This window comes from Phalangium opilio, unplaced genomic scaffold, assembly GCF_054372755.1.
Source record: "Phalangium opilio isolate 3A_F unplaced genomic scaffold, DU_Popi_V2 ptg000042l_1, whole genome shotgun sequence".
NCBI lineage: Eukaryota > Metazoa > Arthropoda > Arachnida > Opiliones > Phalangiidae > Phalangium > Phalangium opilio.
Window position 1 is genome coordinate 4,663,712 of NW_028324166.1, and position 13,668 is coordinate 4,677,379.

Consider the following 13,668-nt stretch of genomic DNA (forward strand, 5'->3'; position numbering starts at 1 on the left):
TTCGTTGGTTGGTGAAGGGTTAACACTGCTCCAGGGAGAAATAAAGCACAGTGGAGTGGCAATTGCGATGTCGTTCTAAGGTTATGAAAGTCTCTTCGGATGGCAATTAATAAGTTCTGCCGCGTAACTCTATTGTATTTGTAGGAGTCTATGAAAACTAGCTTCATTTTTTAAGTTTATGCAAATAATTTCACAAATTCACGGCGCACTTGAAGACGTACTTTGGGTAAGGCTCTTTCAAAAGTCCCGCCAAAAATGGTGCTGTTAGCCTCACCATTGCGTCACTGAACCATGGAGCCTTGAAGCCAGTGATCAAGGTTTCCCAACTTGTAAACTAAATTCTCTCTGGTAATTCGTAAATGTTGCTAACTTGTACAACGTCACCTTGACAGTGCTAAAAATATATTTAACGTAATTATTTCTGTCATGTTTTGCATAATATAAGGTAAAGTATTTTAAAATTTCCTAAAATTTTAATTTAAACTTATAGTTTATCCTTTTTCAATGAGTATAAACTGTAAATTTCTTGTTAATTAAGTTTAAATGCTATGTTATTAACCAAGGACAAGAATATGAAACGACCAAGGCCCCTTTGTACCGTTAACATTAAGCAATGTTTTGAGATAATTTTAATTACTGTTCCTCTGAATTAAATTACATTTGCCGTTTCTATAGATATATTTTCAATACTTTATTAAAATCACGATTAAAATTTAAATTTCTCTATGGCTGAATCTAAAAGACGTAACTTTCTATATTTGGCCTTAAACCAATTTCCAAAATTATAGTGTATTCTTGACAAGATGCCTGAAGGCAATAGTCATTAAAATTACTCAATACTAGAAGAAGGGGACTTTAATTAAAAAATTACCAATATTTTAAAGTTTTCTAACAACATACTATGGCAATTGCTATCACAAAGACCAATAATGTCATAATTCATGAGTTCATAACACAGTTTTTTGGGGATCAGACGATAATGTTATGGTGTTTTTAAGTTGTTTGGTTTAGGTTTAAATAGATTTGGTTCCGTGGGGACCCGATTACCATATTCTATACAGTGTTTTCATATTATCTATCAAGGATTTCTGATCCATTGAAATTTGGCAACATTAAAAATATTTTTATAAGGTAGGCCTGCCGATAAATTAATGTTAAATGTGCATTTTCTTTGGTAAAATAAGTTGCTGTAACTTAGGACCTTTCGCAAATGTAAATTTTTATAAAGATGGTTATAATCAGGGTTTAAATATGTGGAAAGTAGACCTTATTAGCCAGTTTGGCCTTGAAATGAATGTTTATCAGGGTTGCCACAGTACCTGGAAAACCTGGAAAAGTCAGGGAATTTAAAAATGGGCCGAAAAGGTCAGGGAAATTTAAAAGGTTCAGCAAAATCAGAGAATTTGATTTTAGTGGGTAAAATTTCTGGGGATAAGTCTTTATTGAAAGAGTAATGAAAGTTTATCCTCATCCTCTCTTAACACAGAAAACTCTAGAGCAATCCTTAAAAATGTCTAGAAGTAAATGCCTTTAAAAAAATCTCCCTGATTGTTATTTATAGTTAAAATGTTTTTTAATCATTTTGGTGCAACAAATACATTGGAAAACTTAATGTAGAGAGTTTATTTAATAATAAGCACTTAAAAACTTGCTGTAAACATTTACACTTTCGGTCCTCAGAAAAAGGTCAGGGAAAATCTAAGAAAAAGGTCAGGGGAAATCTCAGAAAAAGGTCAGGGGAAATCTCAGAAAAAGGTCAGGGAAAATCTCAGAAAAAGGTCATGGGAAATCTCAGAAAATGGTCAGGAAAAATCTCAGAAAATGGTCAGGGAAAATCTCAGAAAATGGTCAGGGAAAATCTCAGAAAATGGTCAGGGAAAATCTCAGAAAATGGTCAGGGAAAATCTCAGAAAATGGTCAGGGAAAATCTCAGAAAATGGTCAGGGAAAATCTCAGAAAAAGGTCAGGGAAAATCTCAGAAAAAGGTCAGGGAAAATCTCAGAAAAAAAGTCAGGGAAAACCAGGAAAAGTCAGGGAATTTGGTTCTGAAAATTCCGTGGCAATGCCTTTATAAAAAAATCTATGTTTTATAAAAAACCACTAAATTCCATTGAATGTTTTTATTTTTGAGCGAACAATGTAGCCTATCGAGTGCTGCACAATCTTTAAAGAAGTAAACTCATTGTTCAAAATGTGTCTATCATCCAGTGATATTTACACTATCAATTATGGGTGTCAAAAATGTCACATTAATGCAGTTACACTAAACACTTAATTACCGTACAGAACCTATTTTTAAACATTCGTATTTGTTTTAGGCTGCTATAAAATCTGATTACGTAAAATTCGTCACAGTCAATCAAGCTTAAACTTTGACCTTTGAACTTTTGATCTTTTACAGATATTGGAACAATTTGAGAAAAACTTTACATAACAAAATTGTTAAATTTTTGGGCTCTGAACGCTATTTAATATAAAATTCTTGAATGCGGAGTCATGCTAGTCAGATATCGGGGGCATTTCTCCTCATCTGTTAAAAAGCAGTGCGGTTGTTTGAGAGAACTTTCTACGGAACTCTTTAGTTTAAACTCTGTTGAAGGAAGCGTAGCTGTTAGCGGGTCTTTCAGAGGCCTCCTAGTCCTTGAAGAACATAGTTATAGTCATTGCCACTCTTGTTGATATGTCGTTCATGATGAAGAAGAAAAAATACAAATTTCAAGTCAATTTTGTCCTGGAAGATTTGTCCTCGGTGCCCTTTGTAAATGGAGTTCTTTTTGCCAAAGTTCGTCTGCTGGATGGAGGAACTTACACAGAGAATTCTACAAGGTATGATTACTTGGGTTGTAAATTAGTAATTTACCCCGAGTAATTGTAATTTAGGTGGTAAATTTACCCAGGGGATTGTAATTTAACTGGTAAATTCACCCGGGGTAATTATAATTTAGATGGTAAATTCACCCGGGGTAATTATAATTTAGATGGTAAATTCACCCGGGGTAATTATAATTTAGATGGTAAATTCACCCGGGGTAATTATAATTTAGATGGTAAATTCACCCGGGGTAATTATAATTTAGATGGTAAATTCACCGGGGGTAATTATAATTTAGATGTTAAATTCACCCGGGGTAATTATAATTTAGATGTTAAATTCACCCGGGGTAATTATAATTTAGATGTTAAATTAACCCGGGGTAATTGTAATTTAGATGGTAAATTTACTCAGGGGATTGTAATTTAGGTGGTAAATTTACTCAGGGGATTGTAATTTAGATGGTAAATTTAACCAGGGATTGTAATTTAGATGGTAAATTTACCCGGGCTGTTGTAAATTGGGCGGTAATTTACCCGGGGTTTTTGTGAATTGGGCGGTAATTTACCCGGGGTTTTTTGTAAATTGGGCGGTAATTTACCCGGGGTTTTTTGTAAATTGGGCGGTAATTTACCCGGGGTTTTTTGTAAATTGGGCGGTAATTTACCCGGGGTTTTTTGTAAATTGGGCGGTAATTTGCCCGGGGTTTTTTGTAAATTGGGCGGTAATTTACCCGGGGTTTTTTGTAAATTGGGCGGTAATTTACCCGGGGATTTTTGTAAATTGGGCGGTAATTTACCAAGGTTTTTTGTAAATTGGGCGGTAATTTACCCGGGGTTTTTGTAAATTGGGACGGTAATTTACCCGGGGTTTTTGTAAATCGGGCGGTAAATAAAGTAACCTTGGCCGTTCTGTTATAGGGAAGAAGTGAAAGAACATCGTGTACAGTGGGACATGTGCAGCAGATTCTGTTGCAAAATGAGTGCGAATGTCACAACGGGAATTCTTGAGCCATGTCTGTGCCGAGTGTCAGTTCGAAGGGAATCCAAGGGAGGCAGGTCCTTCCAAAAGTTGGGTTTCGTTGACTTAAATTTGGCGGAATTTGCTGGTGCTGGTGTAGTTACAAGACGGTACCTCTTGGAAGGTTACGACGCGAAACATCGTCAAGACAACTCTATTCTTAAAGTTACTTTAGAGATGACACTGCTATCGGGTGATCCTTGTTTCAAAGCGTAAGTCTCAAAATACTTATAAACCTTCATTTTTTACTTGTCCTTACCGGTGTTAACACTTTTGCAGTCCATCTTTGAAAAAGTCTTCACTTCCCAGTGAAAGCGGCGGCAATAGTACTGCTTGTGAGAAGAAAATGCTCACTGCTTCTCATAGCGTTGATGGCACATCGTCTTTAGGTGCCGCGTCACTCTTAAGAAAGGGCTGTGACAATCAGAGCACGGGCGGAGGAAGCGTCGCTAGCGTTAGCAGTGGATTTGGAAGCCTACCTCGCAAAAACCGACCAAGTGTGCTTGGACCTGGTGAGTCTATTCGCCCACTACAGCTTTCGTTCATCTGAAACCGTGTTCTCTTTTTTTTGGCAGATTTTGTAAACACAACGTCAGCAGATCGAGGACAAAGTTCAACGCCTCAAGATGAAACGCCATCACCATTAACACCCGTCGCAGTCGTACAGTCAGCAAGCACAGCATCAGTTGAAAATGCTGGTGCCAAATGTTCCGAATTTGAATTGGGACATTCTCGGAATTCGAGTTACGCCAGCCAACAGTCGAAAGCTTCAGGATATAGCAGCATGCCAACTCATTCCAGACAAAACAGTGCCGAGTCTGGACATACAAGGTAATATATATTCTCCCAATTGCTTAGTTGGTGACGAATACTATATTAGGATTAACTATTCGCGTATATTAAGTTTAAATATTCGCATGAACTGTTTTTCCGAATATCGGCAATAACTGTTCGCGAACATCGGCAATAACTGTTCGCGAACATCGGCAATAACTGTTCGCGAACATCGGCAATAACTGTTCGCGAACATCGGCATAAACTGTTCGCGAACATCGGCATAAACTGTTCGCGAACATCGGCATAAACTGTTCGCGAACATCGGCAATAACTGTTCGCGAATATTGGCATTAACTGTTCGCGAACATCGGCATAAACTGTTCGCGAACATCGGCATTAACTGTTCCCGAACATCGGCATAAACTGTTCGCGAACATCGGCATAAACTGTTCGCGAACATCGGCATAAACTGTTCGCGAACATCGGCATAAACTGTTCGCGAACATCGGCCTAAACTGTTCGCGAACATCGGCCTAAACTGTTCGCGAACATCGGCATAAACTGTTCGCGAACATCGGCCTAAACTGTTCGCGAACATCGGCCTAAACTGTTCGCGAACATCGGCATAAACTGTTCGCGAACATCGGCCTAAACTGTTCGCGAACATCGGCATAAACTGTTCGCGAACATCGGCCTAAACTGTTCGCGAACATCGGCATAGTAAGAAATTTACCAAGGCCTAACTATTAGGTATTCGATTTGGTATTTGATAAGGAAATTTTTGCTTCGATACCTAAAGATTGGTATTCGATTCGGTATTTGATAAGGAAATTTTTGCTTCGATACCTAAAGATTGGTATTCGTACACCTCTAGTTGTAATTAGTAGATTTTAAAGTGAATCAAGCAACTTATTTGAACACTCGGTTTTCTTCAATTTTAGGAACGCAAGTTTAGGGTCAAACGATACTGGACAAAAGTCCATTGAAAGAAAACGAGGAAGGGTATGTTCTTACTTGCTATTTGAGGGGAAAATAATTTGTAAAATTTGCCTCGACAAAAATGTGTGTATTATTTTAGAAACCTGTTATAACGGAAGAGAATAGGATGGATTCTACTAGAGTTAATGCTGGTCAACTCATAAATGAAATATTTGAAAGTGCAACTTTTGAGGAAGGGCCTTCTGAAGGTAAGGTCAGGGTTCATACAAACCTGGAAAACCTGAGAAATAAATAGTTGACAAAAACCTCAGGGAAATTAATAATTTTTAGTAAAATTCAGGGAAATTTGCGTCAAACAGGGGCCGAGTAATTAAGCAAAATGTTCATAAACATATCCTCCATAGGAATAACATTATACTATACTTTGGACGCTCATAACTCTGGTTCTACTACAGACACGGGGATGTCCTTTGATTATAGGCGAGATGAGTCCTATTGGGTATAAAAAGTGGGGTCGAAAAAAAATCAGGGTCAGGGCCATAATGCTTGGTCAATAGAAGCGCCACCTATTAGGAATTTATGGAAGCTTAAAAGTTTAAAGATCAAGGTCCAGTTTTTATACGTTATAGCTTATTCCTTAAAAGAACAGCCTTTTGCTAAATATTTAAGGAAAATTATTAATTAAAATAGATGATTTCTTATTACAAAATAATAAGCATAAGGACTACTGCGCAGGGTGGGAAATAAGGATTTTTTTAAAACTGGAAATTAGGCCTAGGCGTGGAATAAACAAACTGGTCCATGACCATTGACCAGGGTGCGTCGTCTGCTAAACTAAAGAAGTGCATAATTAAAATATTTGAGTTAATGTCTGGACTCTGGTTACCTTTGAATTTTCTTAGTGGTCTCGTGGACCACTGACCTCCCTCCGATTTAACTTTTAAACTGGTCATTTTCCCTTGTGCCACCCCCTGTTTCCCACGCTGCTACTGCGCCATCCGCCATTGGTTTAGTGGCGTCTGCTATCCAAAACCACTTACCTTCAACCATGAGTGCGAGACTTTACCCTAGTTCCCTATTATTCATTTCAGTTATGCCCCACCCAACTCATCTTCAGAAAAAAACCGACTATTTATCATCTTACTTGACAATATTTATTGTCTTTATAGCGTATGGTTTGAAACTTGTAATAAATAAGGATGGATCGGCTGCAGCTCTCGGGGGAAGTCATCGCGACGCAACTAGTCCCTCTGCCACAAAACCTGCCAAGTTCTGAAGAAGAAAAAGAAAAATATCGTTAAATATTAATGTGGTACGCTTTTCTTAATTAATTAACTGTTTAATTAATTATCCCCTGTTTTAATTACCAATATGGACAGGCTCACAACAACGTTACATAGATTTATTGGTTTTTGTCCATTGTAGGCTGCGGTTTTTAGTTCCGAATGTCGGAGAAATAGCTTATCTTAACCCCTAGTTTCTAACTTACCAAATTTGATATCATATGATGAGCTTATTGCAATAATATCATAAGTTTATAAGTGATATGTTCCTTCCATAAGTATGACACTTCCTATTCTTCTTAATGTTAGGGACTTACTAAGCTAGGGATAGTTCGTTCCCCCCAAAAGATGAAGCATGCATGTTCCAAACGCCCCCTAGCAGCAGCTACTATCCCTAACAGGAAGTTATAAGAAAATTGGACCAAATATCACGTGGTCTATGACGTCAAAATTGAAATACTGCCTAAATTGGGCAAAAACGATTTATTTTGCCTAGAGATGGCGCTATATCTACATCCGTTTTGGTCCAATAAATTGGGGGAATGAAGAGGGGAATCAAGGAATAATTCGGAACATGTAGTTAGCGATAGAATTACATGGGAAACCCAGTTAGTGAACAATCCCTAGCCTTAGTTAATCCATGGTTTTGCATTCCATCTTACTAAGCCTTTGGCAGGGACTCCATCTTCGTATTAAGTCTGAACTTACTAAGCCTTTGGCAGCGACTCCATCTTCGTATTAAGTCTGAACTTACTAAGCCTTTGGCAACGACTCCATCTTCGTATTAAGTGTGAACTTACTAAGCCTTTGAAAGCACCTCACCAGGCGTATGTCGCTTTACCCTGAATCTGACCTACGTTGGTCACTTCATGACGAGCTCCAGTTTCTAAGTTACCAAGTGACAAACTTATGGATGAACATTATCTTATGAACTTATTTCAGTAATACCTGCAGTATAATGAACTCAATAGTGAAATTTAAAACTTTATTTTCCTAGAATTGACCAAATACGTCTGGCGCATCTTTCGTATTTCTATTACCAGTACCAGTACCATTACTTTATACCTTTGCTTTGGTTTCCTCTGTAAACAATCAAATTCATACTTTTAATTAATTTTACCGAAATTAACATAAAGTTACTTAAATCATAAGTAAAATAAGAATATTTACGATCTTGGAATGTTATTTCTTTCGTGGACTGTAATTTAATTCACATCTCGAAGTTTAATTCAATTCGTTTCTTTCCAATCAACTCTGCAGTATTAGTTAATTATTATTATATTTTCTCAATTATTAAGCAGTTTGTTACGACTAACACATTTTTTTAAAATCAGTTTGGTTGGCTGATATTTTTAATTATTATTTTTTTTTTTTGGAATTTTAAGACCATACGCAATGCAATAAAGATTGATTGCTAATGATTATAATTAATTTTAAACCTTTATTAATTGGGATCGAATTCAACAGGAGTTAATTAATTAAATGGGCCTTAAAAGTATACTTTAGTATTATGTAAGTCGGGAAATGGGTTTTAATTTTTCATTATTAGGGCGTACGTCATAGTTAGTGTTTCTTCGATCCATGAATAACCTTTTTCACGTCCACGTGTCTTATTTCAAACCTATTTTATCCTTTTCAGTCCCATTTCACCGTTGAATGTTAATTAGGTCGGTAGAAACTCAATTAGCCTTATTTATTCCTGATCAGCGCCACCTACCCATAACGGTGACTTTGAGAACTACTGTAATCGGCAAGCCAATCAGATGTCGCGAAAATCTGGTGACGTTACTGACGGGCACTCTCGGTCTCGGGGTTTTACCAAAATGACGTCACCAGATTTTAGCGACATCTGTTCTGTTTGGCTTGATGATTACAGTAGTTCTCAAAGTCGCCGCTATGGGTAGGTGGCGCTGATCAGGAATAAGGCTAATTGTCGAATATTTCATTTGCTTAAACGACATCATTTTTCTGCCAAGTTCGAGTTCGGAAACGCTTCCTAACCTTAATTTTCCCAACCAGTTTACTTCTAACGATTTTTTTACTAACTCTATAAAAACTAAGCCCAGCAGCCGGCCTTAAATATTGTTATTAATGTGTCAAATTATCAGTAGTTACTAAAATCATTCCTTATTTTACCCTTTTAAATAATTAACCTTTGTTTTAATTGAGCTCAGGTAAATTGATTGATGGTACTGGTATTAATTGTCTTATCTTAATTAACCTTTCAGTTTTTGTTTTTAATTTAAACGTAAATGTGTGCTGTTAGCCCTCTTTTTGGATTGTGATCACGTGTACCGTCAACGTAACGTTTTAAATAATATTTGTACCCTGACACTATAAAATTCAAAACACTTATTTAAATATTTTAAATGTAGGCCTAGTACCGTATCTACCAAGAATATTTTTAAACCTATTTTGTATTCCATAGTGCCATTTTTTAGTTTGAATCTAAAAATACTTAGCACTACGTATTTCTCTTAACCATTTAGTAATCAATCAGCGCCACCTACCCATAGCGGCGAGTTTGAGAACTACTGTAATCGGCAAGCCAATCAGATGTCGCTAAAATCTGGTGACGTCACTGACGGGCACTCTCGGTCTCGGGGTTTTACCAAAAATGACGTCACCAGATTTTAGCGACATCTGATTGGCTTGCCTATTACAGTAGTTCTCAAAGTCGCCGCTATGGGTAGGTGGCGCTGATCAGGAATAAGGCTAATTCGAAACTTTAATGATTAACCTGATTTGATGTTTAAACTTAACTCTTAATTACTACCGTAAAGTAAATTGTCAATTTGGTTTATTGGGTAAAATTTGGTGATATCAACATAGTATCTCGTTAACCAAGTTACCGTGATCTCTAAAGGTTCTTGTTATTAGATATTTGATCTTGTAAATTATATAAAATCAAATTATCATATACGCAATTAACCTAATCTCAATCAATATATTAATTAATTTTAATTATTATTTTTAAATCGCCGGAAACTTTAAATTTTACTTGTTTAATTGTGTACGTCTTTGTGGGGTTCAACTTCATTTATTTCTTTTTCAACTATGGTTTTTTTTATATATAAAAATATGATTGTTACACAAAACTAATTTAATATTGGAGATCTAGCAAAAGTTGCGCAGCTTTTAAAGTAGCTGAAAATTAAATAATAAATAAGCAAAATATGGTGCAGCTGGTCTCGCTTTTATGAGAATGCAGCGCTGGTTCGTTGTATCTGCATTATTAGTAACGACGACTACACTGGTATTACTTTTAACAGGTGAATAATAAAATATACGCTGGGGTTTAAATAAAATCGAGAATTGTACTTTCAAGGGAGCATGAAGGGTTCAAACTAATAGATTTTATTCGCGTTATGATGATAAAATAGGCTCGGAAACATTAGTGAAACTCGCCAAAACATTTTTTTTAGAGTTGCCACTAGGCAAAATTCTGCCAAAGCGAAATTAATTTGTTTCTGCCAAGGCCTAAGCGAAATTTATTTGTTTCTGCCAAGGCCTAAGCGAAGTTAATTTGTTTCTGCCAAGGCCTAAGCGAAGTTAATTTGTTTCTGCCAAGGCCTAAGCGAAGTTAATTTGTTTCTGCCAAGGCCTAAGCGAAGTTAATTTGTTTCTGCCAAGGCCTAAGCGAAGTTAATTTGTTTCTGCCAAGGCCTAAGCGAAGTTAATTTGTTTCTGCCAAGGCCTAAGCGAAGTTAATTTGTTTCTGCCAAGGCCTAAGCGAAGTTAATTTGTTTCTGCCAAGGCCTAAGCGAAGTTAATTTGTTTCTGCCAAGGCCTAAACGTAACCAATTTGTTTTTGCCAAGGCCTAAGCGAAGTTAATTTGTTTCTGCCAAGGCCTAAGCGAAGTTAATTTGTTTCTGCCAAGGCCTAAGCGAAGTTAATTTGTTTCTGCCAAGGCCTAAGCGAAGTTAATTTGTTTCTGCCAAGGCCTAAGCGAAGTTAATTTGTTTCTGCCAAGGCCTAAACGTAACCAATTTGTTTTTTGCCAAGGCCTAAACGTAACCAATTTGTTTTTTGCCAAGGCCTAAACGTAACCAATTTGTTTTTTGCCAAGGCCTAAACGTAACCAATTGGTTTTTGCCAAGGCCTAAACGTAACCAATTTGTTTTTTGCCAAGGCCTAAACGTAACCAATTTGTTTTTTGCCAAGGCCTAAACGAAATCAAATCGTTTTTTGCCAAGGCCTAAACGAAATCAAATCGTTTTTTGCCAAGGCCTAAACGAAATCAAATCGTTTTTTGCCAAGGCCTAAACGAAATCAAATCGTTTTTTGCCAAGGCCTAAACGAAATCAAATCGTTTTTTGCCAAGGCCTAAACGAAATCAAATCGTTTTTTGCCAAGGCAAAATTAATTTGTTGTTTGCTAAGGCCTAAGCGTAATTTTTTTCGTTTGTTTTTGCCAAGGCCTAAGCGCAATTTTTAATTTCCTTTTTTTTTTGCCAAGGCCTCAGCGCGATTTTATTTGCTTTTGCCAAGGCCTAAGCGTAATTTTTTAATTCATTTTTGCCAAGGCCTAATCGAAATTTTGAGTTTTTTATCCTTTTCCCACCTTGCGAGTCTTATTAGCATTTCAGAGCCTATTTTTATCATTCTAACTGGCATAAAATCCAAACTTGTTAATTTAAATTCTTCACACTAACTTCAAGCATTATATAATATTTCATTCTAAACCGAAATATAGGTTTTTAATATTTGATACATTCATTAACGCTACGAGATGGAATTAAAATTGAAAACAAACTGGAAATTTTTATATATGTATTTTAAGAAATGTTCTAGAAAAGAAACTACTTAGCACTTAAAGTAATTAACATACGCCTAAATTTTTAAAGGGTTGAACCTGGATTTAAAAAAAATGATAACGTCTTTTGAGAGAGGCCATCCATGAAAATCTATTTTTCAAACGCTAGATATTTTAACGAAGCATGAGAATGTTCACCAAGCGATGATGTTTTTTGTAATAAGTGGAATTAAGAATTGAAGTTAAGCTACAAGCTGTCACAAATTCTTATTGCAGCAAAAAAATGTAGAAATAACTTTTATAATTAACGTAAAGCAGCTTTAAGGGATAATTAATGTTCGAGTAAGTATTTTTTATCAGAGTTATACCGAGAAATTAGCAAATCTGTTCAAATTTTCGTGAAATATCTCGAGTTTTGTCGGTAAATAAGAATTTTTCAAGTTTTTTTCAACTGAAAGAAAAGATTCGAACTAAATTCTAAATTCTTCTTGGGTTTAAAATTAAATCATTCATTACTGCTAAAAATCCTAGAATCGATAATTAATAATTATCAAATTTAAATGAGTAATTAACTATTTGCTTTTATATAACATCCAGAAGCGATATCTAGTTTACTAGGGAGAAGGTTTAAGGTTGCCTTTGTATCCGCGCGCCATAGTCCCTGTCCCCCTTTCAAAATACAAGGGGGGACGTAAAAGGAGGCCGGGCTATTTCGCCTCTCCTCAGTCGGAAAATACGGAATTTTCTTTACTCGCGTCATCTTGGGTTTAAATCATTCATTTCTGCTAAAAATGCTAGAATCAATAATTAGTAATTCTCAAATTTAAATGAGTAATTAACTATTTGCTTTTATATAACATCAAGAAGCGATATCTAAATTACTAGGGAGAAGGTTTAAGTTGCCTTAGTATCCGCGCGCCATAGTCCCTGTCCCCCTTTCAAAATACAAGGGGGGACGTAAAAGGAGGCCGGGCTATTTCATAGCCTCTCCTCAGTCGGAAAATACAAGTAATTTTCCGTCTTTCGCGTCGCGCTGACGTGAGTTTTCAAGAACCAATGAGATGCTGACTGGTTGTAATTTAGAGGCGGGGGGGGATTAACTCCGGACCTACGTTAAAGCTGGAAATTTGGCGAATTTATACCTTCTCCCTAGTAAACTAGATATCGCTTCTTGATACCGCGTAATTTCAACGGATTTAATCTAATCCTAGGTATAACTCTTACAATAAAAATACATCACGTGTTATATCGTGTAATCAAGCCCTAGTTTGAAGGCAATGGTTTTTATAGCATTAACGGACATAACACGATGAAGCTTTTGATAGTTAATTAATTTAAATGTACCTTAATTAGTTTAAAATTTGGCAAAACTAATTTTTAAAAATTTTTGGGAGGGCATATATCTTTTGGACTATAGGCAGTGTGACTGCATCGTACACATTGCAATAATTAAAGAACCAGTGAATATATAAGCCATAGTTATTAAACTTTGATAGTTGTATTAATTAATTAGCTTATTGCCTATATTAAATTATGTAAATGAGTATAAATTTTTAGAGTTGTACTACTGAACTCCGAAATAAACTAAAAAAATATCCAGGTTCATGTTTCCAACCCAACTTCTTATTACGAGAAGGTTTTGATAAAAATTACTGTGAATGGGTGTTTAGTAATGGTTTTTTGCCTTTTAAAGCTTGTTAGTGAAAAAAAAAATTGTAAAAAGTAAATTTAAAAAAAGAAAAATTAATAAAGATTATTGCAGATGGTACTCCGTAGCCGTTAATTACTAACTCGCACCAAATTAAAAATTCTCACACTAACTATATCTATCTGTATAGCTATCACTACTGACGTATATAGTCAAGGGTCATACTCACTGTAAAGTTTGATTGAAATTCAGAAAATGTTTTATTGAAATTCAGAAAATGGTTTATTGAAATTCATAAAATGTTTTATTGAAACTCATAAAATGTTTTATTGAAACTCAGAAAATGTTTTATTGAAATTCAGAAAATGTCTTATTGAAATTCAGAAAATGTCTTATTGAAATTCAGAAAATGTCTTATTGAAATTCAGAAAAT

General features: G+C 35.8%; 1 protein-coding gene and 1 long non-coding RNA gene across 4 annotated transcripts; both read left to right on the top strand.

Annotated features, from left to right (window-relative positions):
* The first annotated feature begins 288 nt into the window (after window positions 1–288).
* Window positions 289–10,006, top strand: LOC149678562 (EEIG family member 2). 3 transcript variants are annotated; one of them, XM_089836509.1, is made up of 9 exons: window positions 289–445; window positions 2,402–2,826; window positions 3,733–4,044; window positions 4,112–4,344; window positions 4,408–4,663; window positions 5,551–5,611; window positions 5,688–5,796; window positions 6,718–6,860; window positions 9,098–10,006. In XM_089836509.1, exons 2-8 carry the CDS (start codon window positions 2,681–2,683, stop codon window positions 6,822–6,824), a joined length of 1,224 nt encoding a protein of 407 aa, XP_089692635.1. In that variant the 5' UTR covers window positions 289–445; window positions 2,402–2,680; the 3' UTR covers window positions 6,825–6,860; window positions 9,098–10,006. The 3 variants fall into 3 exon arrangements, with proteins under 3 accessions (XP_089692635.1, XP_089692633.1, XP_089692632.1); XM_089836507.1 differs by lacking the exon at window positions 9,098–10,006 and adding an exon at window positions 7,829–8,174; XM_089836506.1 differs by lacking the exon at window positions 9,098–10,006 and having other exon boundaries at window positions 6,718–7,033.
* Window positions 10,007–10,671: 665 nt separating this feature from the next.
* Window positions 10,672–13,355, top strand: LOC149678563 (uncharacterized). The gene is made up of 2 exons (XR_016366095.1): window positions 10,672–10,774; window positions 10,838–13,355. It is a non-coding gene; the product is annotated as an uncharacterized LOC149678563 (long non-coding RNA).
* Window positions 13,356–13,668: the final 313 nt, after the last annotated feature.

Coding starts and splice junctions, on each gene's coding strand:
- LOC149678562 (XM_089836509.1), top strand. CDS start 2,681: ATGTCGTTCATGATGAAGAAGAAAAAATACAAATTTCAAGTCAATTTT. Junction 5,612..5,687: donor TTGAAAGAAAACGAGGAAGG/GTATGTTCTTAC, acceptor GTATTATTTTAG/AAACCTGTTATAACGGAAGA. Junction 5,797..6,717: donor TGAGGAAGGGCCTTCTGAAG/GTAAGGTCAGGG, acceptor TTGTCTTTATAG/CGTATGGTTTGAAACTTGTA.